General features: G+C 36.0%; 2 protein-coding genes and 1 non-coding gene across 6 annotated transcripts in view; 2 read left to right on the top strand and 1 right to left on the bottom strand.

Annotated features, from left to right (window-relative positions):
* The window catches only part of ZNF567 (zinc finger protein 567), a 29,875-nt gene extending 18,333 nt beyond the window's left edge, over positions 1–11,542 (top strand). For 2 of the 4 annotated variants that reach the window (XM_024733842.1, XM_024733843.1), the window contains exons 4-6: positions 5,147–5,273; positions 5,539–5,625; positions 9,189–11,542. In XM_024733842.1, the coding sequence (XP_024589610.1) occupies positions 5,147–5,273; positions 5,539–5,625; positions 9,189–10,909 (1,935 nt within the window). In that variant the 3' untranslated portion in view covers positions 10,910–11,542. Of the gene's footprint in view, positions 1–3,194; positions 3,227–5,146; positions 5,274–5,538; positions 5,626–9,188 lie in introns of all 4 variants that reach the window. The other 2 variants (XM_024733845.1, XM_024733844.1) reach the window with 2 other exon arrangements.
* An 8,118-nt stretch (positions 11,543–19,660) lies between these two features.
* The window catches only part of LOC112392268 (zinc finger protein 850-like), a 45,737-nt gene continuing 38,249 nt past the window's right edge, over positions 19,661–27,148 (bottom strand). The window contains 1 exon segment of the mRNA XM_024733921.1: positions 19,661–19,905. Coding sequence (XP_024589689.1) covers positions 19,760–19,905 — 146 coding nt within the window. The 3' untranslated portion in view covers positions 19,661–19,759.
* Positions 22,940–23,046, top strand: LOC112392427 (U6 spliceosomal RNA). The gene has a single exon (XR_003001691.1). It is a non-coding gene; the product is annotated as a U6 spliceosomal RNA (small nuclear RNA).

Here is a 27,148-nt window from a genome sequence, read left to right as displayed (position 1 = left end):
GAAAGTGGTGGTTTATAAATATCAAATGCGTTAGGTGTCAGTATTCTTTAGAGTTTCTAAATCTCTACAGGTTTTCCCCCTTTTGTCTAGTTCTCTCAGTTACTGACAAATATTAACACCAACCATGCTTAGACTTTTTAAAATCTCATTTTACTTTTGTCAATTTTTGCCTCGTGTTTTGAAACTGTTACTTAAGTACATATACATTTGTAGTTGCTATATTTTCCTCATGTATTTACTCTTTTATTATCAGGAAATGTTCTTTTTTGTCTGTAGTGGTAATACTCCTCAGCTTCTTTTACTATAGCCCCATCAGCTTTCCCATGTTTAATGTTTTTATGTTTCTTTCCCATCCTTTTATTTTAAACCTATTTGTGTCTATGTTATTTAAAGTATGTCTCTTGAAGACAGAATATATTTCGAGTCTTGGTTTTTTTACACATTTTAATAATCTGTCTTTTTGTTGGAGTGTTTAGTCCTGTTGTAGTTAGGGCTGCCATTTCACTCTTTGTTTTCTGATTACCTAACCTGTTTTATTTTAATCTTTTAACCATACTTTATATTTTAGTGGTTTTAGGTTCAGACAAAATTAAGCAGAAAGTACAGAGAGTTTCCATTTATGCCCTTACCCCTTGACACATGCATAGCTTTCCCTACTATCAATATCTTACATCAGAGTGGTATGTTGTTAAAAATCAATGAACCTACAATGATATATCATTATCATCCAAAGTCCATAGTTTACATTAGGGTTCATTCTTGGTGTTCTATATTCTATGGATTTTGACAAATATATAGTGACATGTATCTACCATTATAGTATTATACAGACTAATTTCACTGCTCTAAAAATCCTCTGTGCTCTGCCTATTCACCTCTCCCTCTCCTCTAATATGTGGCAGTGGCAACCACTGATTTTTTAAAATTATTTTTTGTATTTAATTTTTGGCTGCATTGGGTCTTCGTTACTGAGCTCAGGCTTTCTAGTTGCAGCAAGCAGGGGCAACTCTTTGTTGCGGTGCGTGGGCTTCTCATTGCGGTGGCTTCTCTTGTTGCAGAGCACAGGCTCTAGGTGCGTGGGCTTCAGTAGTTGTGGTGCACGGGCTCAGTAGTTGTGGTGTGCAGGCTCAGTAGTTGTGGTGCACGGGCTTAGTTGCTGCACGGCATGTGCGATCTTCCCCAGACCAGGGCTCGAACCCATGTCCCCTGCATTGGCAGGTGGATTCTTAACCACTGCACCACCAGGGAAGTCCCACCACTGATCTATCATCTCCATAGCTTTGCCTTTTCCAGAATGTTATATAGTTAAAATCATATATTATGTAGCCTTTTCAAATTGGGCTTCTTACATTTAATAATATGCATTTAAAATTACTCCTGGGCTACCCTGGTAGCGCAGTGGTTGAGAGTCCGCCTGCCGATGCAGGGGACACGGGTTCGTGCCCCGGTCCGGGAAGATCCCACATGCCGCGGAGCGGCTGGGCCCGTGAGCCATGGCCACTGAGCCTGTGCTCCTCAATGGGAGTGGCCACAACAGTGAGAGGCCCGCGTACCAAAAAAAAAAAAAAAAGAAAAGATTACTCCTAACCTGTTTTTGTGCATCTGTTCCTATATCCTGTTTTATTTTGTGTCAAGCCATACATTTTCATAATTTTTATTTCTCTTTTGAGTTTGTAGTTATATCAATTTGCATTATTTTTTTTTTGGTTGCTTTAGGGATTACAGTGTGCATCTTTAACTTAATCATGTTTTACTTAGAGATAGTACTGAATTACTTAAGGTAAAATATGTCAACTTGCAACATTGTATTTTCATTTATTGACTTCCCCATGGTTTGTTTTTTTTGTTCGCCATGTGTGTGATATTTATATTTGTAATAAATGGTGTTAGAATGCCTACTTTAAACCAAGGGTCTACAGCCCAGAGGCTAAAAACAGTCTACTATGTGTTTTTGTACAGATTGTGAGTTTAAAATAGTTATACTTTAAATGTTTGAAAAAGTGCAAAATCAGAATATTTCTGACCTACGTAATCAAAATATTTCTCACTTACATAACTTTTATGAAATTTAAATCTGTGTCCATACATGAAGTTTTATTGAAACACAACTTTGCTCATTCATTTTATATACTGTCCATGGTTGCATTCATACTAAAACAGCAGAAAGTGTTCACCAACCCCTGCTTGAAACACTCATGTTTTTTAAATAAGGAAGGAAATGAATATTTATAGTCTTTTATATACAATTTTTCTCAACCTCTTCATTCTTTCCTAAAGACCTTGTTTACCATCTGATGTCATTTTTACCTTCAGCCTGAAAACCTTTCTTTACCATTTTTGATAGTACAGTTTTGCTAGTGATGAATTCTCTCAGATTTCTTCTGAAAGTAGCTTTATGTTGACTTTATTTTCAATAGGATATTTTGCTCAGTACAGAATTCTTGGTTGATGTTCTCTTTGGCTTTTAGCAGTTTGATTAGGATTTGCTGAGTGTGGTTTTCTTTTGTTTTTATCCTTTTGGGGTTCATTAAGCTTTTTCAATATGTAAGTTAAGTTTTGCTTACTTTGAATGTGTTAGGCCATTATTTCCTTAAAAATTATTCAGACCCTTTTTTTTCCCCCTATTTTTCTGGGACTCCAATTACACCTCTGTTGGATTACTTTGAAATTGACCCACTGCTCTCTGTGGGTCTATTCATTTTTTCTTTTTCTTTCCTTTTCTATTCAGATTGATTAATTTCTGTTGATCTAGTTATATATAGGCATACCTAATTTTATTATGCTTTTATTTCACTTTGCAGATATTTCATCTTTTACAAATTGAAGTTTGTAGCAATGCTGAGTTTAACACAAGTCTATTGGTGCCATTTTTCCAACAGCATTTGCTCACTTCATTTCTGTCACATTGGCTATTCTTCAGTATTTCAAACTTTTTCGTTATATTTGTTAACATCTGTGATCAGTGATCTTTGATGTTAGTATTGCAAAAAGATTACAACTCACTAAAAGCTCTGGTGATGATTAGCACATTTTAGCCATAAAGTATTTTTTAATTAAGGCATGTTCATTGTTTTTTAGACATAATGTCATTGCATTTAATAGACTACAGTAGAATGTAAATGTAACTTTTATATGCACTGGGTAACCAAAAAATTCATGCGACTCACTTTATTGCAATAATCGTTTTATTACAGTGGTCTAAAACTGAATCTGCAATATCTCTGAGGTATGCCTGCATTTACAAGGTTACTGATTGCTCCTTTTTCTATTTCTAGTCTGCTACCTACATAGTGAAATTTTCATTTCAGTTACTGTACTCTAGAATTTTCACTTCGTGCTTTTTTAGCAGTTTATGTTTCAAGATTCCATGCCAGGTTTTTCATTACTTCTTTAGATACATTTAGAACAGCTGTTTTGAAGCCTTTGTGGCAAAATCCAATACCTGGGTCCACTAGGAATTAGTTTCCATGAACTTTTTCTGAATATGGGTCATATTCCCTCTCTTCTTTTTCTGTTTTGTTTTGTTTACATGTCTAATTTTTGCTAGAAACCAGAACATCATGAGTAATATATTATAGTAATCTGAATTCTGTATGTCTGTTTTTCTGAGGATTATTGTTTTTTGTTGTTGTTCTAGCAGACGATTAACTTGCTTGGAATCAAACTTCAAACTCTGCCCTCCCTGCCCCTCCACCTCCACCCCAAGTGTGAAGCAGCTGATAGCTAGGTCCCTTAAGCTCCCACCTGCTGCTTTTTACCCTGGTCCTATGATGGGAGGTAGATTCCCACTGTGTTCATGTACTTTAGCTCTCAAAGAATTTGGTATATATTTATACTTAGATTTGGGGCCTGACTTTCTACATTCTCTTTCTTTCAGTGTTTCACCCCTTATACTTCCTGCTGCTTTTTGTTAACTCCAGCTTCTGACACCTCAGTCCATTAAGGCTTCAGTTTTCTTCTGCTTAAGCTATGAGCAGGTTGTGGAATGCTGTTAATCAAAAATGCAGAAATCTCCAAATCTCACTAGGTACACTTCTGTTTTTCAAAACTCTTTGCTGGTGTCTTTCTGTTTGCTCTTTGCTAAGCCTCCTGTTATCTCTCTAACAATTGTTTAGTTTAACTATCAACCTGGAGTTATGGCAGAGTTTATACTCAGATTTGGGATCTCATTTTTCCTGTAGTTCTCTCACTTCCAGAATTTATCGCTAAATCTCCAGCTCATCTGCCAGCCCTCAATTCTGTCCCCTGTCACCTTTGAGGAAGCTCTTCACCTGAAGGGCTATGGGCTTTGGGGTACCTTCATGCAAAAAAGCCACAAACCGGGCTTCCCTGGTGGCGCAGTGGTTGAGAGTCCACCTGCCGATGCAGGGGACACGGGTTTGTGCCCTGGTTCGGGAAGATCCCACATGCCGCGGAGTGGCTGGGCCCGTGAGCCATGGCCGCTGAGCCTGCACGTCCGGAGCCTGTGCTCTGCAACAGGAGAGGCCACAACAGTGAGAGGCCCACGTAACGCAGAAAGAAAAAAAAAAAAAGCCACAAACCTAACAATTCTTACTCATTGCTGCCTTTTAAGGATAAACTCTCCTCTAATTTTTGCTTGACCAATTCACTGTATTATTATTGGATGCCCAAAGTCACTCCCATGCATTTTAAAACTATATTCTTCCTGCATAACACATTAATCTTGAAGAGGAAAAAATTTACCTCCTCAGTGAAGTCTGAAAAATTGTTCTGCCCTTGTAATACATTGTTATCTTGTACATACTTCTGTTACAGTACCCATAACACCTTCTTGTAGATTTGTGTTGACACATACTTTCTTGAAGGTATGTGTTACATGCTTTGAGGTTGTAACTTCTTGTGAACAGGGACAGCATTTTGTATATCTTGGCACCCTAGTAAACGAGTCCAATTTGGGGTTACAAAGTGACTTCACAATAAACATTTTTAGAATGAGTTATTAAATAAATTTGGTGGCAAGTACTTCTACCTTGATTTTTGTTTCCCTTACTATTTAAATCACAAAACAAGAAAAATGGTAGGCATTCTTTACAAGTTTTCATAAGAATGCCACAAAGGAACAGGATCAAAACTAGTCTCCAATTTCTCGTCAATTTGTTCTGATCACAGTCCCAAACCATTACAGGGATCAGTGTCATTCAAAGATGTGACTGTGGACTTTAGTCAGGAGGAGTGGCAGCACCTGGATCCTGCTCAGAAGATGCTATACATGGATGTGATGTTGGAAAACTATTGCCACCTCGTTTCTGTGGGTAAGAAAAACTCTCTTTGAAACTTTCAGTAGCATGCATTTCCTTTCAAGATGCCTAAAATATGTGTGATCTTGATTTCAGGGATAAGAGGTGATGCATTCTTTTTGGTTGACAGGATTATTGTGTCTTCACTTGCATAGTGCAAGGTGTTAAATTTACTGTTACACAAAGGAGTATCTTAATTTCCAGTACTGAAAATTCACCTTATTGATTTTTCAAAGGTATTGACGCCTAAGCAACTTAATCCAAATCTTCCCTTAATCAGGGTGTCACATGACCAAGCCTGACGTGATCCTCAAGTTGGAACGAGGAGAAGAGCCATGGACATCATTTACAGGTCATACCTGTTTAGGTGAGTTTCTGACTTGCAGGCAGATGAAATCTGTGGAAAATAAATTTAAAGTGGTCATGTGTTGGGTGACACCTTTGAAATATTTTGGTAGTGTCTTTTTAAAGGTTCCTGACCGTTGAAATGACTATTGTGCCTGCAAAAAAATTAAATCACTTTCAAATGTCACTCTCCCTATATAATAGACTTCCTTAGTTTGCTTGGTGTTATCAAAGATAGTTGCCACTCTTAATCAAAATTAAGCCTTCCTTCTTTTAGATCTCTTTCCTTCCTTCTTATAGATCTTTTTTCTTGATTTGTATCCTTTTTTAGCTTTCTCGGTCCCTTATCTTTTAGCCATTGAATAGATTTCTTTTAGGCATTTTTAAATCTATCTTTAAGAAAGAAAAAATTCTTGGCTAATATTTCTCTTCTTAGTTGCTTTTTCTTTCCCTTTCGTTTATAGTATTTCAGATTTGTTTGCTATGCTAACTCTAAGTTCCCATTCTCACCATGAGTCTAGCTATTAATTTTAAAGCTCACTCACCTTGGCCCAGACTGATAATTCCATAGTTACCATTTTCTTCCATTAAACTTTCATGGTTCATTGTTATATGGCTGATCATCTTTCCTGAAATCATCCCTTGGTTTGGGTAAAACACTGAATCATTCTTATCCTGATTATCTAAGTGATTATTTATTTCCAACTTACTTTGTTTTTTTTTTTACCACTCTGGCCATATTGACTGGAACAGTGCCTCATACATAATAGTCACAGAACTTTTTTTTTTTTAAGGTATATTGTTTCATTGGACTCTCAGTCTTATTTCTCTAATTTGTCCTCAAGAGATCTACCTTTCAATTATATTAGTCTCATACACTCTCAGAACTTAAGCTCCTTGTTTTATGTGGAGGACCTCTAATACCAACATACTCGGCACAGTCCTCCCACCTTCACTCCAGTCCTTCACAAGTTCTGCACTATGATGCCTCACCTCTTTTGTGACAATAAGTTGAAAATGAAAATCACCAACTTTCCTAGCTCTTAAATTCGTTCCCATTTAACTATTTTCAAATTATTTTATTACTGCCATGATACCAGCTTGATTGTCTCTGTCATAATCTCTTGTGGATCTTTTCACAATTTGTGTTTATCAGGCCATGAAATATATTTACATCCTCCCATATTTTCATTTTTTACTCATATCATACAAAATGATGACTACCTTATTTAATGTCTTGCATACGGTAATTACAATTTGTTTTTGCCATAATTTTTGTCCTAATTTTTTCAATTTATATTGTTAACTTTCCTGACAAGCTATATCATGACTTGTTCCCCACTACTTATTATAGGAAATTGAAATTCTCCTTCATACAAGGACTACTATAATCCCTCATCTGGTCTTTTCAACTTTATTTCTCTCTTTTGTGGAAAATGCTTGCTAATTTCCACTTCATCCAGTCTCCTAAATGTTCTCTATACATGTAGGGTCTGTCATGATGTCTGTACTTTTCATTTTGTTCACCCTTCTGTATAGTGTATATCTTTGAAGTCTTGAGATTTCTTCTTCTTTCTATTCCTTGACTACTCCCCAACATATCCACCTTTCCTTTTCCTGAATTTCCATGCTGCTTACTAACTGTAACACACACAGCTCTTGGATGTTATATAATTTGATACTTGATTGTACATTGTTTATGCTTAAGGATTCTTTCTTTCAAAGATAAGATCCTCTGTATCTTCTTTGCCATAGTATACAACATTTTAAGTAGTCAGTAGTTGTTTCATTTTCTGTTTATGGAGCTGTACAGGGGAGATCTCTTTTTCCTCCATTCATAAAGTATGTACTGATAAGTCCTTTCAGAAGTACTTGCTCAGGCCATGGTTCTGTACATTCTGATTCAAATGGTTGGATTCTAACAAACACTACCTATCTATGATATGCAGTGTTAATGTGAACTCAGAAGAGTACAAAGGCGATAACCAACAAAATATTCCTTTATGAGAAAGGATTACTGTTAAAGTCTGCATTTTTCATGAAATATTTATGACACAGTGTAAGCTTGTAAAAAGATTTGTTAAAATTCTTTTTCTAGACCATAATTATTTTCAAGTTATAAAGAAGTAATAAATAAAGTGGTGGTGGGATATATGTGAAGGGTTTTGATATCATGGAGTAGTAACATTTTCTTGAAGATTATCTAAATATGATTAGAAATAAGACTGGAAGGCAAGTCAACTGATTAAAAGAACATGAGCAAAAGCATGTGATTAGGGATAAGGGAGGTATTTATAGGGCAGTAAATATTAGGCTTTGATTGTTATGGGTGAAATTTTTCAGATATGTGGACAACCCTGAAAACTTGTTTGAATATAAAAAGTAAGTCTAGGTAATGTAAAGTTTTGTTTACAGGAGAAATTCCTTGTATGTTAGTATTGTGGGTAATGGACTCAAGGAAGAAATAGACTTTTGAACCTAGATTTAACATTGTTTCACTAGATGTGGATGATTGCAAAGCAAAAGAGTCAAATATAGTTCTAAATTTATAAGAGAAATAAAGGTTAAGATTAATGAGTGATTTAGAGCCAGAGTGAACAATCTTTCTGGTCCCCCATATGGAAAACTGGAGTTAAGAATGTTACTGTATTGGGGAAAGACTTGAATCTTTCTTTAAACCTCTAAGTTAGCACTTAAAAAGAAGAATAGTTATAATTAATGATCATGAGAGTTTTGCTATTGAACAATTCTGAAAGAAAATAATAACAACAGCAACCTGAATACACTGGTGAACATACCCTTAGTCTGTTTTAAAGTTCCTGTTGGAAGTGTTTTCCTAGTATTTCCCTCACAAGAAAAAATTATCCCCAGCTATAGAGAGGATTATAAACACTAGGAAAATAGTTGATGCTTAGAAAGATTTATTGGTGGGTGTGTGGAAAGAGGGTGGTGGAACAACTGGAAGTATTTTACCTTACAGTCTAGGGATGAATATTTAAAAGTATAGGCTCAGGGGGATTCCCTGGTTATCCAGTGGTTAGGAATCCACACTTGCGCTGCAGGGGGCACGGGTTCAGTCCCTGGTCAGGGAACTAAGATCGCACATGCCACGTGGTGGGGCATAAAGAAATAAAGAAATAAAAGTATAGGCTCTGATCTGTGTCCTCCAAATGCCTTCCTCTAAAATTTTCCCTGAACAAACTTTTCTGCTAATTTTTCTGTCCATCCTGCTTAAATCTTAATGCTCTTGAAAGGTTCACTTCATTGCCTCTGAATCCACCTATCCAAGCATGAATTCCTCTTCCACTATTCTTTTGTCTCTTCTCCTTACTGCTTCGTGTGTTTGTTTCACTTTCTGTATGAAGTTCTGGTGCAAAATGCAAATGTTACTAGTGTTCATTACTTATTTTTCATCTTTTTCCACAATGAGGCAGAGTTTTTAATTTAGGTTCCATGTCTTTTCCCAGGCAAGGAATAATTTGTCCGTGGTCTTTTTTGGCCTCATGTACTAGACCCTATTACAATTCCTTTCGATAGCAAATATGTGAAGATTCACAAATTGTTATTAATTATATTCTTTCCTAGAAGAAAAGTGGAAAGCTGAAGACTTTTTAGTGAAATTCAAGGAACAACAAGATAAAATTTCTAGATCAGTTGTATTAATCAACCACAAAAAACTGATTAAGGAGAACAGTAGTGCATATGAAAAGACATTTACTTTAAGCAAAAACCCTATTAATTCAAAAAACCTACCTCCTGAATATGACACTCATGGAAAGATTTTTAAAAATGTTTCAGAATTAATAATCAGTAATCTAAGTCCTACAAGAAAGAGACTTAGTGAGCATAATGGATATGGGAAATCACTCCTCAATACTAAGCCAGAGACAGCTCACTCTGGAGGCAAATCCCATAATCAGTGTGGTAGGACTGTCAGTCATAATGAAATGATTATGCAGTATCATGAAATAGAAACTTCAGCACAGTCATTTGGATATAATGACTGTGAGAAATCCTTCCTTAAAAAAGGAGGCCTAATTACACATAATAGAGCTTACAGAAGGGAAAAACCATCTGAATATAATAAAAGGAGAAGAACAACCAATATTGAAAAAAAGCATATATGCACTGAATGTGGGAAGTCCTTCTGCAGGAAATCAGTATTGATTCTGCATCAGGGAATTCACACAGAGGAAAAACCCTACCAATGTCATCAATGTGGAAATTCATTTAGAAGGAAATCATATCTCATTGATCATCAGAGAACTCACACTGGAGAGAAACCCTTTGTTTGTAATGAATGTGGTAAGTCCTTCCGCCTAAAGACAGCCCTCACTGATCATCAGAGAACACATACAGGGGAGAAATCATATGAATGTCCACAATGTAGGAATGCCTTCAGATTGAAGTCACACCTCATTCGTCATCAAAGAACTCACACAGGAGAGAAACCATATGAGTGTAATGACTGTGGGAAGTCTTTCCGCCAGAAGACAACACTCTCCCTACATCAGAGAATTCATACAGGAGAGAAACCCTATATTTGTAAAGAATGTGGGAAGTCCTTTCACCAGAAGGCAAATCTTACTGTACATCAGAGAACTCATACAGGGGAAAAGCCCTATATTTGTAATGAATGTGGGAAATCCTTCTCTCAGAAGACAACCCTCGCTCTTCATGAGAAGACTCATAATGAAGAGAAACCTTATATTTGTAATGAGTGTGGAAAATCCTTCCGCCAGAAAACAACCCTTGTGGCACATCAGAGAACACATACAGGGGAAAAATCCTATGAATGTCCTCACTGTGGGAAGGCTTTTAGAATGAAGTCATACCTCATTGATCATCACAGAACTCACACAGGAGAGAAACCATATGAATGTAATGAATGTGGGAAATCCTTCAGTCAGAAGACAAATCTCAATCTACATCAGAGAATTCATACAGGAGAGAAACCCTATATTTGTAATGAGTGTGGGAAGTCTTTTCGCCAGAAAGCAACCCTCACTGTACATCAGAAAATACATACAGGGCAGAAATCCTATGAATGCCCTCAGTGTGGGAAAGCCTTTAGCAGGAAGTCATATCTCATTCATCATCAAAGAACTCATACAGGAGAGAAACCATACAAGTGTAATGAATGTGGGAAGTGCTTCCGCCAGAAGACAAATCTCATTGTACATCAGAGAACTCATACAGGGGAGAAGCCTTATATTTGTAATGAGTGTGGTAAGTCCTTCAGTTATAAGAGAAACCTTATTGTCCATCAAAGAACTCACAAGGGAGAAAACATGGTAATGCAGTAATAATGATGTGATTTCTTTGTGAAGCCTTTCTAAGTTACTGTAAAACTTTAGTTTTTTAAAAAAGCATGCTTAACGTGTGAATAAGGTAATTTTAATCACAAATGTAATAATAATTATTAACTTAATGTACTATACCACATAACTATTTATCTACTGTTTACTAGCATATGAAATGGATATGATCATTGATATGAACTCTTATCAGCAATGAAGCTAATTTTTTACGTTTTCAAGTTCTCCTGCTGACTCAGTTTATTTTTTTTAATTCTTATATAATACATGCAGAAGCAAGATTCAAAGTGGTTTTAAGTATCAGTCTCCATAAGAGGAAGAAATTATGAAGTATATTTCTCATTGCACTCTGCGGAATAAAAATTGTTACTTCCCCAAAGATTACCACTTCCCTGGCTTTTAACATGAAATAGTTTTTGCATGTCTTTAAACTTTATATTTTATTATACATTACAAATTTTTTGTCTTGTTTCACTCAACATTTTAAAGATTCATACATTATTGCATGTGGCAGTAGTGTATTCATTTTCATTCTGTATACTCTTCCATTTTAAGAATATACTGCTATTTATCCTCTTGATGGATATTTGTATTTTTTATAATTTTGTGTTGTAATAAAAATACTACTATAAATGTTCTTGTATATGTGTGTGTGTGTATTTCTGTTGATTTTATATGAAGACTGGGATTACTCAGACCCAGGGTGTACGTAAAGTTTTTTCAGTTATGTTAGATACTGCCAAACATCTCTCAGACCTTTCTCAATGTGAGATGATTCAATTTGGAGAGTAACAGCTCTGTAATTCAAGTGGAGAAATGTCATTCAACTGGAGAATTCCTACTAAAAAGAAATCCTTATAATATTATAATTGTGAGAAGGCTGTTAGTCATGAATATATGAATGTAATAAATGTAGAAAGACCTTAGCTGTGGCTTAAACCTTACACAAAATCAGAGAATTCATATTGGAGGGCATCCTACAGTTGTGATTATAGGGGTACTTTTAGCAATAGCTTATGTCTTATTCACCATCAAAGAATTTATACTAAAGAAAGGTTAAGAAGGAACATAGATGAATAAAATTTGGGAGTATAGGAGTCTATTCCCTTTAATAGAATTATGAAAAAAATATATAAGTAAGCCTATGTATAATATAATAAGCCTATGTAAAGTAAGCCTTTTATACCTCAATTTATCTCACAGGAAATGTGGGTCTCGAAAATCCCAAATGAAAAATCACTGGAGATTTTGATGTGTGAGAGTCGGAAATCTAAGATAATACCATCTATAGCATCTTTCCTGTGAAAATAGTAAGCTCAACAGCAATTTGAACAGTGTTACTAAAGGCCCTTCTTGAAGGGGATTATTCATAACCAATATTCATAACCATACATGAAGTTATTGTAATAAAATTCAGTAGAAATTTAAATAAACTGTTTTTCCCCCCAATTCAATAGAACTGTAAACTGTATCTAAGTAAGTAGGAAAATAATTGATAGTTCAAGTATCTGACATTAAAAATGTACAACAGGCCGTCTGGCCTATAGGAAGGGGCACCAACTGCCAGTGGATTGTAAATGGAAACATGCTTGTCATTCCTGGTCTTGCAGATGATTTCAGAGCAGAAAAAGAGCAGTGGGTGATGAAGCAAGTCAGACATGATAAAAATTTAGACTTGAAAGGGACATACGATAAAAGATAAAATGCCATGTCTGACTGGACAGAACTTTGAGAAATATAGCCTTAACTAATAGTTATTATTTATGTTTAGAGTTTTTTTTTTCTAGTGTGTAGGCAGGATGAACATATTAGAATAAAATAGCTACGACAAGTAAGATTACAGGATCTATATTCAGAGTTATGAGAACCTAGAAATTATTTCATTTGAATAAATCTGTGTTTGTAGATGAGTAAAAATATATGCTAACGATGACGACTACCAAAAGAACTGCATTCACAACCAAGGATGCAAGCCTACCTCTTTTTCCTGAGTATGTAGTGAGTTGGAAGCAAAACCCTCCACCAGCAAAAAGATTTTTGACTCACTGAAGGCTAGGATGATGGTTAGCATTTTTTAGCAATAAAGTATTTTAAAATTAAGGTATGTACATTGCTTTTTTTAGACAATGCTATTGCACACTTACTGTAGACTACAGGATAGTATAAACATAACTTTTATAGTATAAACATGACATACTGGGAAACCACAAAATGCATGTGACTCACTTTATTGTGATATTTGCTTTACTGTGGTGGTCTGGAACCAAACCCACAATATATATGTGTATTATATATGTATATTAAGGCCACGTTATGACGGACAACGTATAGTTGGGGTTTTTAAGAAATTCAAGTTGGACAATGTCTTAATACTGGTTTTAAACCATTTGTATTTAATGTATATATACTGATATTGTTGGGCTTTAGCTCTAACATTCTTTCCTATGTCTCCCCTCTATTTTTAATTCCTGTTTCCCTTTCTTGCTTTCTTTTTCATTTGAATATATTTTATTATTCCATTTTAATTTATCTATTTAGCTTTTTACTATTTCTTTGTTTATTTTCTTTAGTGGTTCCTCTGGGGATTATAATACACATAATATATATAATTCACAATATACTTTGAGTTAACATTTTAGTACTGCATGTTGAATATGGAAACCTTACCACCATATTTGTCCCTTTTAGCCTCCCCTCTTTATATTATGATTATCATATTTACTATATCTACATCCATTACAAACCTCATCAGAAAGTGTTATACTCCTTGCTTTTTATCACAGTAAATATTTAAATTATTTTTAAAAACCAATAATTTTATTATTTATTCAGCAATTTGCCATTTCTGTTGCTCTTTACTTATTTCTGAAGTTTCAGGTTTTTCTTTGATATCATTTCCCTTCCATCTAAAGAACTTCATGGTAGCATTTCTTTTACAGCAAGGCTGCAAGTAACAAATCCTCTTTGTTTCCCTTTACCTAAGAATATCTTTTATTTACCCTTCATTCCTGATAATTTTCACTGGATAAAGTTTGGGGTTGACATGTCTTTCCTTAAAGCACTTAAAAAATGTTGTTCCACTATCCTTTGGCCATCATACTTTCTCATGGGAATTAAGGGATTGTTCTCCTATATGTAATGCATCAATGTTCTCTGGAAGCTTTTGAGATTTTTTTTCTTTGATTTTCAGCAGTTTGGTTATGATGTGTCTCAGCAAAAGTTTCTTTTAGTTATCCTTTTTGTGGTATGCTATATTTCTTGAATCTGTAATTTTAAGGTATTTTACCAAACTCGGTAGGTTTTCAACCATTGATTCTTTAAATATTTTTTTCTTCATGGCACTCCATTTTGTTGCTGAGCCCATCAAGTAAGTTCTAATTTTCACTTTTTCAGTTCTAAAATTTCCTTTTATACATCTGAAAATTTTATAATAAAAATTTTTAATGTTTAATTTCCTTTTGGTTCTTTTTTTATAGCTTCTGTTTCTCTGCTTTCGTATTCACTCAAGAGTTCACCTTTACTTCTTGGAACATGGTTCTAATTCTAATGTGGATCATGTCAGTATTGGTGTCTTTTTCTTTTCCATTGTGAGTTTTTAAATTGTCCTGTTTGGTTTTATGTGGGGTACATTTTTATTGTTTCCTAGACATTTTGAATAATGTGATTCTCTGAGTCTAGTTTAAATCCTATGAGAAACATAATTTAGGTTTGTTTGTCTTAGCAGGCAGTTTATTTAGATTCAATATGCAAGTTCCAAACTACTTTCTGTGCCCTGGGGTTCCAATGTCAATTCAGTTTTCAAAGCATTTGAAAATTGGCATTCAGTGTGCTTTATCTTTTATGTGCTTTACCCAGTACCCACTCTGAGACCTGGTTGATGGTCCACCTGGTTCAGTTCTCAAGGCCTTTGGTATGCTGCCTAGTGTCAGATCTACACATGTGCACCCTCGACTTCATATAATACTTAAAGGGATCCCTAACTTGAGTTGCTCCTCTCCCCTATCTCACTAGAACTCTTTAGTTCCCAGAGGCCCCCTTCCTGGATCTAGTTAGAGCAACAGGGCTTTATTTAGCCTTCCCATTCTGCTGTGGCCTTCCCACAGCTAGGTCTTCTTCCAGTGCCAATGAGTGAGAGAATAAAGAGGAAAAAAGCAATGGGATTTCCTCCACCTTCTTCAGAACAGACTTCCACTAGTAAGATAGGATTCCCTTTCCTCAGGGTTTAAGTATTTGCTGGCAGCTACTGCTACCACCACCTACCCAATCCAGGACTGCAGCTTTCAGGACTAGTGTTTGCCTGCAGTGAGACCAGAAAGAAAAGAAAAACAACATGGATTTCTTCCACCTTCTCTGCTCCACAAAAACCCCGTCTCCCACTCTTCCAACTATAGAGAGTTTCTTATGAAGCTCTTTCCATCCAAGTTTGGCTCACAGTTTTGGGATTCAGGTTGTTTCAGTCCAGACCAGCACATCACCAGATCAAACTTCCAACTTCTGGTTTCCTTCTCAGTCTGTCTGCTAACATTTACTTTTCAGTTTTCTCAGCTGCCTCATCCATTCTGTCTATGATTTTAGTTGCGTTCAGTGGGAGAGGCAGGGTGGAACATGCTAACTATCTTAACTGGTACTGCTTCTTTTTTTTTTTCTTTCCTTTTAAATTCTTGAGTTTGGATGCATCTTGCTTAAAGATCTGGAAATAGAGTGCAATCATGTGGTACGATTATGTCAATTTCTGAATGGTGACTGATAGGCAAAACAAAAGTTCTGCCTCTCAACTCATGATTTCCTCCATGTTTGGTTTCATTTTGTTAATATTTTCCTTAGAATATTTGCATTAATATTCATAAGCTCATCTAGATCTTTTAGAAACTATCTTGATCCAGTGTTTAGACTTCTAGTATGAGATTGTAAAATTCTTCACAAACCCATGTCTCCTGCATTGGCAGGCAGACTGTCAACCACTGCGCCACCAGGGAGGCCCTAAGTATTGTTTTAAAGAGAGGTTTTGGACCAGATTTTCATTTTCCTGCTATGTGTATTGGACTATGCAGATTTCTACCTCATCTTGAGTCAATTTTAAAGAAAATACTTTCTGTATATAATATTACTGATATTTTTAAACTCTCCATAAATATATCTGTGCTACCTTATTAGTGCTGTCATATTTCTCACCTTTACATTGATCAAATTTATAAGTCTAGTTTAGATCAGTGTTTTTTCCACAAAAATAAATTAAGGAGGTTTTATTGCTTCTTCCATTGATTTCCAATTTTAACTGTACGAACTGTTTTCTTCTTCTGTAGTTAGGTTAATTTGTTCTTCTTCTGGTTTCTTAGGTTTGATTACATCATCAGTTTTATCAAGTGTCCACTATGTGACAGACACTGTTTCAGAACTAGGATTATAATAGTGTAGTCACGTGGGGCAATGATGTTAATCGTTGAATGATGATGCAAAAAAAGTTCTGGCCCTATGTCTTGATTTCCCACATTTGTTAAAGGGTATTAGTGTTCTTCTAAGATGACTTTGGTCACCTCATACAGGTTTTGTTATGTAGCAACTCATTATCACTCATATCTGAGTGGTATCCTGTTTTAATACTGGTTTTCTCTTTGAATCAAACAAATAAAATATAAATTTCCAAGAGGAGGTTAGAATCACTCCACAGATACTTTCTAATTGTAAGAATAAAAAAGAACCTTTAAAATGGAGAGAGTTGACAGTCGCCACCTTAACCATATGATCAAATTTAGCCTCATGTTATCAATATGTACCTTGATATACAATACAAAATACTTTGCATCATTTATGAAATATTCTTGCAAAATTGTTTGATCCAAACTTAATCTTCTCTCTATACTTAGTTTCCAATGTAAATGGCAGAATTAATTAAATGACAACATTAGGAAACAAGAACAACAATCGAAAATATGGAACATCCTACAAGACAACTGCATGGACTCTAAGAAGAAAAAGTCATGGAAAAAAAAAAAGTGAAGAACTAAACTAGCCTAAAAGAGACATATCAACTAAATGCAATTTCTGAACCTAGAGTTGACTCTAGATAAAAAATGAAAGCAGACAACTGTAAAGTCAATCTTGGGACAGCTGGGAAAACCTGAATGTGTGTCACGTGATATATTTTAGAAGATGTCGTTATAGTATGGTTATGTTGAAAATTATAGGAAGATAAACCAAATATGACAAACTTTTAGCTATTAAACTAGGTGGTGGGTGGCAGGGTGGTAAATACATGTCCATTGTACTTTTCTAACTTTCCTGTTTGTTTGAAAGTTTTCATAATGGCGACTTGGAAGGTTTACTAATGGACGGTTTTCTCTTTGTTATCCTTTTGATAATTTCTAATAAACTGAATTGTGAGAGGAGAGTGTAGATTATGGGGTATCTGTTATTAGGAATTTATTAACAGAAAACTGCTTCATACCCTTTTCTACTTAAGCAACTAGCTATATTCCCAATATATATTTACAGCCACTAGTTCGAGAGTATTTATTCCAGCATTAGTTTCCTGATGCAGCTCAGCAGGAATGAAATTGTCTCACATGTTCTCTGTATTTTACTGGACTTTATTCAAAATCAGTCATCTGAGGTTGAATAGGAGAATGGGGGTGATTGGAGGCTCTTCTAAGTTCATTACCAACATAGTGTCTTTCTCTAAGAATTTGCTAATGATAATGCTATTAATTATCATCAGAACAACAGTAGTTAATATATTTGTCAAATAGTCTTATAAGGGTTTACACGTATTAATCCTCCCAAAAACACAGGTATTGTCTTCACCATTTTACAAATGAGGCACAGAAGTAATATATTGGTATATTGCTGAATATCTTGAAGATGATGATAGGTATGTGATGTGAGCAAAGGCTTTCTTTCAGTTCCACAACTGATAGATTAAGAGATTCTCCTCTAGTATAAGTTTGCTGGTATCCAACAGGAATTGAGTGGTTTTGATCTCAGGTGGCCTCAGCCTGCAGCAGCTTGAAGCAGGATCTCAGTTCCCCAGCCAGAGATTGAAGTCAGGCCGTGGCAGTGAGAGCACTGAATCCTAGCCACTAGACCATGAGGACCAGTGGCCAGTGACAAGGCCCTGGCTTGTCTGCTTTGTAGAAATGAATTTCAACAAAGAGACAGAAAGTAGTGAAACAAGTAAAGTATTTATTCGGGGGGGAAAAAAAAGTACATGTGAATAGACACACAGGAGGCCTCAGAAAGGGAGCTGCACCTTCATGGTAGTTTAAATCACTTAGGTGGGGCATCTCTTTCGGGTTTCCTCTGGCCAATCATCTTACTTTGCCAGGTTCTGAGTCCATATTTGGTATAATTCAGGGTCCTCCCCTGAGATGCACATGCAACTCTTAGCCAAGATGGATTACAGCCCAGAGGTCTATGGATAGGTTGACATCACCTACTATGGGGTGGCGCCCCCCCCCCCTTTTTGGCCTCCACAGAGGCCAAATGTGCACATGTAGTCAGGAAGGTCTTCTTGACCTCAGAATGGAAATATGTGGTCTCTTTATCTTTTATTTGGACAGGACTCAGCTCCTCTTCATTTCTGCCATTATCTCTATCTTGGAGTATCTACTCCACAGGGGACAGACTCCAGCTGCTCAGCCTGGGGCCCGTCTATCTCCTGCCTCAGGTTTGGAAGTATTTTATATATTCATTAGATTAAGATACCTGGCAAGAAATCTCTTACGCTAAATAAGTTGTAAGAATGACCAAAAAAAAGGTTTCCTAAACATTTCCCCTAGTGTTAATATTCTATAAAGAGTTGAGTCAAAGAAAAAGTACGTTTAAATTAACACTATAAGGTTATGAATTCTCAGGTGTTCATAGAGACATGAATATTGGGCCTTCATACGTTTCTTACATTTTTAGAGTCTTTTGCCATTATTAATTCTCTGGTGTTCAGTAAAGCATGAACAAAATCTAAAAGCATTCCCACATTCCTCACATTCAGGGTTTCTACTTAATGTACATTCACTGATGTTCATTCTATCTAAAGGCCTTCCCACATCATCGTGCACATTCATAGGTTTGGTTTCTCACCATTATGAATTATCTAATGATCTGTAAGGATTAAATGAAGTTCAAAGGCCCTTCCATAAATCTTAAATTCACACAGTTTCTCCTTAGTGTGCATTTTTTGATGTTGAATAAGTGTTGAACTCCATCTATAGGCCTTCCCACATTCCCTGCGTTCATAGGGTTTCTCACCAATATGAATTCTTTAATGTTGAATCAGATGTGTCCTCTGCCTAAAGGCCTTCCTACATTCTTGACATTCATAGGTTTCTCATTAGTATGAATACTCTGATGACCTATAAGGTGTGAATGAAGTCTAAAGGTTTTCCCACATTCCTTACATTCATAAGATGTCTCATCTGTATGAATTTTTTTACGTTGACCAAGTTGTGCACGTAATCCAAAGGATTTTTCGCATTCCTTACATTCATAGGGTTTTTCATCAGTATGAGTTTTCTGGTGTACTCTAAAGTATCTGGAAGAACTGAAAGTCTTCCCACAGGGCTGACAGTCATAGGGTTTCTCCCCAGAATGGATATTCTTGTGTACTTTAAGGTTTTTGCCAAAACAACAGCTTTCCCACATTCTTTACATGTATAGGGTTTCACGCCACTATGAACGTTTAGAGTTGTTGACATATTCTAAATGCCTTCCCACATTCCTTACATTCTTAGGGTTTCTCCCCTGAGTGAATATTTTGGTGTACTCCAAGGTCTCTGCCAAAAAACTAAAAGCCTTCCCACATACAAGACCTTTACAGGGTTTCACTCCATTATGAATTTTCAAATGTCAAGTTGGTTGTTCACGAATTCTAAAGGCCTGCGCACATCCCTTACATGCATAAGCCTTCTCAGCAGTATGAATTCTCTCATGTTTGATTAGATCTGAGCCATAATTAAAAGTCTTCCCACATTCTTTACATTCATAAATGTTTACTAGGAATTCTGTGATATAGGGTAAGAGATGTATCTTTTCTGTGAATAGATATATTTTCATAGATGATTTTCATTTGGCTAAAATATTCTTTTTGAGGTTCTTGTTGTTTCTTAATCTTGACTTTGTTCTGCCAGCTATTTTGGATAATGGAACCCTCAAGGTCAAGCATTTCACTTCTTTATCTTACATTTAGATAAATTTATTTCAAAAATGTTTTTGAAATAAATAAAGTCTTTGTATCATACCTGGTCTCCAAACGTGGAAAAATAAAGCAAGAAAACTAACAAATGTTTTCCTGTACTGGGGTACAGGAGGGGGGCACAGGGGGGCAGCAGAGATAAGTGATAAACTGAAAATACATTAGCAATGAATTTCGATAGTTATTATGCAGTTTGAAGAAGGCAAACAGTTTAGAGAATAATGAAAGCATATGTAGTGAGATCTGTAACAATGAAAATAGATTAAATCATTGATTCTAAAATGTAAGTGTTCAATTAGAATCACCTCAGCAGCCTGTTGCAAGTATTAATTTCAGAGACCAACCCAGACCAAGTGAATCAGAATCTATAAGGGTAGGTCTTAGGCATCTATACTTTTAACCACTCCATCAGATGTATCAGAGGCAGATCAATGTTTGACATTCTCTGTTTTCTGTTTGTTTGTTTTGGTTTTCTTGGCCATGCTGTGTGACTTATGGGATCTCAGTTCCCCTGACCAGGGATTGAACACAGGCCACGGCAGTGAAGGCCCAGAATCCTAACCACTAGGCCACCAGGGAATTCCCTGACATTCTCTACTTACAGATTTTTTTCCAGTGGTTTCTCACTGCACTTAGAACATTATATGACCAGTTAAAGATGGAAAACAAGGCCGTTCTTATAAGAACTCATCTCAACCACTGCCCTTTTAACCTACCTTAAAAATCCCTTGAAGGCACTAAATCTGACACATTATTTCCCATCTTTTGGAACTTCGCATTATGTTGTTTCATCCCCATGAATTCCCCTGACACAGCTCTTTATGGGCCTGACTCCTCATTCTTCAGGCCCCAGATTAAAAGTCGTTTCTTCAGAGAGGCTGTATGATCAGAACCTACCAATTCCATGTTCATTATTCTCTATTCTAATATCTTGTATTTTGATCTACTTTCACTGTTTTCAATTACATATTCTTTAATTTCTCATTTCTTAATTTATTTCCAGGTATTTCTATAGCCCTAAAACTCATGATGTGTAGATCTAATTCTACTTTATTTACTATTAAGAAACAAGAGCTAGGATACAGTAGTTTTAAAATAATTAATTTTAGAATAACGGAACCACTGAATTTAAGAAAGAAAAATAAGAATAAAGGTAAATAATACAAAGATAAGTCATTGGGAAAGATATTTTGATGCCTATCAAAATACACTTTACCATAATTACACAATAGTTACTGTATATGACTCATTGCCTATAATCTCTCACATCTTCCATATACTTGTCTCACACTTTTCCTACAGTGATCAAATATATGTTTTCCTTCATCACTTTCCTTTCTGATGGGTGGAAATGAATTTGATCCAAACAAGCTCAGTTAAATGCACAAACAGAAAAGGTGACTGCATTTTTCTATCATCTTTACCCTTAAATATACAGTTATCTCACCACAGTCGACCATTCTGCCAGTGGCTACTCTTCTTTGTCCCCCATTTCAGTAAGGCAATAGGATGTTTAACTTACGATTCATTTTTAGTATTACACATCTATCCAAAGGTGATTACTAATCTCTCTTGTTCATTGAAGCTTTCTGTCAGGTCCTCCAATCTATTCCTTCATTGTCAAGGCTAACCAGTAGCATACTTCCCAGCAAAGTATCTCAATGATTATTCAGGTATTATAATAGGTAATATATTATAGTAGGTATATCCAAAATTGGATACTGTGCTAAGATCAAAGTGTTGACAAGGCTGTCTTCCTTCTGGAAGCTGTAGGGGAGAATCTATTTCCGTGCCTTTTCTAGCTTTTAGTGCCTGCCTTCATTTCCTGGCTCATGGCCCCTTCCAATGTCTTCAAAGCCAGAGCATAGCATCTTCAAATCTCCTTCTATGACTCTCCTGCTTCCCTCTTTCTTTTATAGGAACCCTTTGATTACACTGGGCCCACCAGAGTAATAATCTAGGATAATTTCCCCATCTCAGGGTCCTTAATTTAGTCGTACCTGCAGAGTCTCTTTTGCATGTAAGTTAACATATTCACAGGTTCTGGGGATTAGGACATGGACATTTTGGGGACATTAGTGTGTCCAGTTGGATTTATTTGAAATGAAGGGATGGTCAATACTAGATAATCTGTTAATATGACTGGTTGTAATATTAGATCTAATGGGGGAATTCACATAATTCTCTCCTTAGAAGCTCAAAAAGCATGTGATAATTCAAAACCCAATCTTCTTTTTTAAAGTTCCGTAAAATAGGAATTGATATATAGATATATTACAGCTGAAAAGCCAGGGACTTAAGGAGGAAACACTGGAGGCATTCCTGCTACATTCAGAAAAAAACAAAGGTACTCACCATCAACCCTACTATTCACTGACACAGAAGGAAATTAGCTATGTAAAATTTGGGGAAAAGGGCTAAAAAACTAACAATGTACAGATATGATTGTATCTCTGGGAAACTCAAGAAAACAAGTAAAAATCTGCCACAAACAACCAGAGAATTCAGTTTGGTAGTGGGATATAAAATTAATATACTGAAACTACTAGTCTTCATATATAAAAATAATAGTTTCATATTAGAATTAGGGAATATATTTTTAAAGCAAAAAACTTAAGGTGAAATTAGCAAAATTTATGAAGGACACAGTAAACACTCCTAAATGACAAATGCATTTTAACCTTGGGAAACATCTTATTCTTCGATGAGAACATTCAACAGCATAAAAAGAAATCGATAATTCTCTTAATTTAGTACAAACTTCATGTGATCCCGCATAAAAAAGCCAGCATGTTTTTTCTCTCAAGAACTAGACAGGTTAAATTTAAAGTTCAGTGCTGGCTTCGGCAGCACATATAATAAAATTGGAATGATACAGAGAAGATTAGCATGGCCCCTGCACAAGGATGACACACAAATTCGTGAAGCATTCCATATTTTTTTTAAATTTAAAGTTCATATGGAGGGACTTCCCTGGTGGTGTAGTGGTTAAGAATCCACCTGCCAATGCAGAGGACATGGGTTCGAGCCCTGGTCTGGGAAGATCCCACATGCCACGGAGCAACTAAGCCCATGCGCTACAACTACTGACCCTGTGCTCAGAGCCCATGAGCCACAACTACTGAGCCCACATGCCACAACTACTGAAACTCGTGTACCCTAGAGCCCCCGCACCACAACTACTGAAGCCCACGCCCTCTAGGGCCCACGGGCCACAACTACTGAGCCCACATGCCACAACTACTGAAACTCGTGTACCCTAGAGCCCACGCACCACAACTACTGAAGCCCACGCCCTCTAGGGCCCACGTGCCACAACTACTGAGCCCACATACTGCAATTACTGAAGCCCATGTGCCTAGAGCCCACGCTCCACAACAAGTGAAGCCACCACAATGAGAAGCCCGCGTACCACAACGAAGAGTAGCTCCCACTCACCACAACTAGAGAAAGCCTGTGCACAGCGACGAAGACCCAATGCAGCCAAAAATGAAATAAAATAAAAAATAAAGTTCATTTGGAAAAGTAAGGAAGAATAACATGAAAATGTTTGAAAAAGAACAACAGTGGAAGAATAATCATACCAAATGTTGTTTGTGTTATGTTAAAGACTGAATAATGAAAACATTGTAGTACTGGTGAATAATTATACAGGCAATATGAATGGAACAGAATACAAAGTTCAGAAACATTGCAGATATTTTACGAAGTATAGTGTATATTAAAGTGAACTTCAACTCAGTAGGACAAAGAGATTTTTACATATATGGTAAACTGAAACTATTTTACATACACACATAAACAAAAAAAAAAACAGTTATTACCTAAGGAAACCACAAGGCAAAACACAAAACAGCACTGCTACAAAAGGTGAGAGTGACTCACCAGTGGTGTTCCAAGCTCAACATTTGTCAGAATAAGAAGTAGGAAGGAAGACATAATAAACAACTGGTGTTTATTTGATGGGGGAAGGGTACTAAGCCAAAAGCAGCAAATAGACTGAACCTGCACAGCATGTCTACATGACTACAACTGTTTGCCTTCAGAAGAAAGCAATAGGTGCGGGAACTTGGACATGATTCATAGGCCAGTTGCTGGTAATGCCCAAGAAGGAAAGGAAAGCACCCACATCCACAGTACTAACCAGTAAGGTAACCTGATACCCCATAACACGAAAATATATCTCCCCTTTATCTCTTTCTCTCTCTTTTTTTTTTTTTTTTGGCTACATTGGGTCTTCGTTGCTGCACCTGGGCTTTCTCTAATTGTGGCGAGCTGGGGCTACTCTTCATTGCAGTGCACGGGCTTCTCACTGCAGTGGCTTCTCATTGCAGAGCACGGGCTCTAGGCACATGGGCTTCAGTAGTTGCAGCACACAGGCTCAGTAGTTGTGGCACATGGGCCCTAGAGGGCACAGGCTTCAGTAGTTGCGGGGCACGGGTTCAGTAGTTGTGACGCATGGGCTCTAGGGTGCATGGGCTTCAGGAATTGTGGCTCGTGGGCTCTAGAGCACAGGCTCAGGTGTTGTGGTACACGGGCTTAGTCGCTGCACAACATGTGGGATCTTCTCAGACCAGGGATTGAACCTGTGTCCCCTGCATTGGCAGGCGGATTTTAACTACTGCACCACCAGGGAAGCCCTCTCCCCTTTATCTCACAAAAGCAGGTCAGCTGCAAATCCATTTTTCCACTCAAGCTGACTACAAAGAAATCAAGCTGAATGAATGGAAGACTGCCTCCAAAAAATGGTTAGAGAACAAAGAAAACCAGAATTTTAGAATAAGTTTAAATAGCATCCTCAATAGATATAAGGAACTAAGAAATCTAGAAAGTGGAATCACTTAGACTATACAAAATTTTAATTTGTACTCATTGAATTAAAAGTTCAGTAGTTGGCTTGAATAGCAATAAGTACATAGTGAAAAAGTAAATCAGGACACAAAAAATAGAGAAACGAGCACCAGAATGCAGCAGAAAGGAATGTAGATATAGAATGTGTATATAAACTTGACATTCAGCAATTTAAAAATTTTTGGAGTGATCGGTCACATATCTATTTGAAGATCATATTCACTATGACCCTTTACTCAGAAAAATGTACACATCTACATATACTCATGTGCTGTTATGGGCAATAGCAGGGACTTACTTAACCTCCAGCAGGACTTACTTAACCTCCAAAATTCACAAATGGACCACACCTCCTGAATGACAATAGCCATGTAACAGAATGTCCAGGAGACAAGAACAGAGAGAATTGTGGGGAGGTCATGTTCTTCACAGGAAGATGGAGATTTCCAAAAATAAAGATGGTTAAGAATGCTCAGATTAAATTAGAACCATCATGTGGTTAGCAGGAAAACATCTATATCCCCAGTTTTGAGTTGCATATTTCTTCACATTTTAACATCTCTGAAATTGAGTTTAACAAACTATGTAGCCTAGTTTAATTAGTAGTGATTTTTTAGTGATAAATAAAATAAGTGGAATTACAACCCATGGCTTCTTAAATTCAATCACATGCATTAAATAAAAATACAAAAAATAAATAATACCGAGAAAGTTCTTAGAAAAAATTCAGAACCTGAATGATTAACATAAAAATTCTGAATGTTTCAAAGAGAGAAAAAACTGTGTACTTACAAAAGAACAAGAATCATATTAATATCAGACTTTAATCAGTGACAAATATTTCAGGAAAACTGTCTAAATATTTAAATTAAAAGGAAAATAATTTTGTATTTAGAATGCCATACTCTGCAAAACAGAGAAGGAGAGTCTAAGCAGAACAAAGAAATCTCTGTGCTGACAGCAAATGAATATCCAACTTCCAATCAAGAATTATAGACATTTGAAGAAGCAGAAAAACATCAGTTCATAGAAACAGATGCAGAAATGACAGAGACAATAAAAACAGCAAGGATGTTAAAAACAGTTATTATAAATAAGATCCAATGCACAGGAAAATATGGACATGATAAGGAGAGAAATTTAAGATAAAAAAAAAAGTGGCCTTTCTGGAGGTGAAACTATAACATCTGAAATGATATTATATGAAATTAACAGCAGGTTAGACATTAGAAAAAGTCTAGTGAACTTACACACATAGCAAAAGAAAGTATCTAGAAAAAAGCTCAGAGGGAAAACAAACAAAATCTGGGGGGAAAAAACCAAAACACAGCAATAATGACCTGTGGGATAATACTAAGAGGTCCAACATATGTATAATTGTAGTTCTAAACTACAAGAAGCAAAACCAGATACAACTGAAAAAGAAATAAAGAAATCTATAATTACAGTTGGAGATTTCCACACTTCTCTTTCATTGATAGGACAAGTAGACACAAAATAAAAATAAAGACTTGACCAACTGTTTGTATCAATCAACTTTACATTTATAGAACACTTCATTCAACAACAGCAGAATACATATTCTTTTCAACTGCATATAAAATATTCATCATAATAGACCATATTTGGGGCCATAAAATAAGTCCCTATAAGTTTGAAAGGCTTGAAATATATGATATGACCACAATAGAATTAAGCTAGAAATCAAAAGTAAAGATACTTGGAAAATCTGCAAAATAATTAATATTTAAACAGCATATTTCTAAAGAATCCATAAGTCAAGAAGAAATCATGTGGAAAATGTAAAACTTTTAACCTGGTGATAAAGAAAATATACTGAAATTTGTGAGAGGAAGCTGAATAAAACTACGCAGAGAGGAGGGAAATTTCTAGCTCCAAATACTTGTATTACAAAAGAAAAAAGTTATCAAAATCAATGATCTAAGAAACTATTAAAATGTGTAAATTAAACCCAAAGCAAACAAAATAATAAAGAATGGAAATCAATGACAGAGAAAAAGATATAGAGAAAATCAATTAAAATTTAATAGGTTCTGTGAAAAGATCAATAAAATTGACAAACTTATACCAGAGGTGATCAAGAGAAAAGAGAGAACACACACATTATCAATACCAGAAATTAAAATTGTGGACATCAAAATCTCAAATAAACAACCTAACCTTACACCTAA

This window comes from Neophocaena asiaeorientalis, unplaced genomic scaffold, assembly GCF_003031525.2.
Source record: "Neophocaena asiaeorientalis asiaeorientalis breed wild unplaced genomic scaffold, Neophocaena_asiaeorientalis_V1.1 scaffold280, whole genome shotgun sequence".
Classification (NCBI taxonomy): Eukaryota; Metazoa; Chordata; class Mammalia; order Artiodactyla; family Phocoenidae; genus Neophocaena; species Neophocaena asiaeorientalis.
Note: the sequence above shows the minus strand (reverse complement) of the source record. Positions and strands in the feature narration are given on the sequence as shown.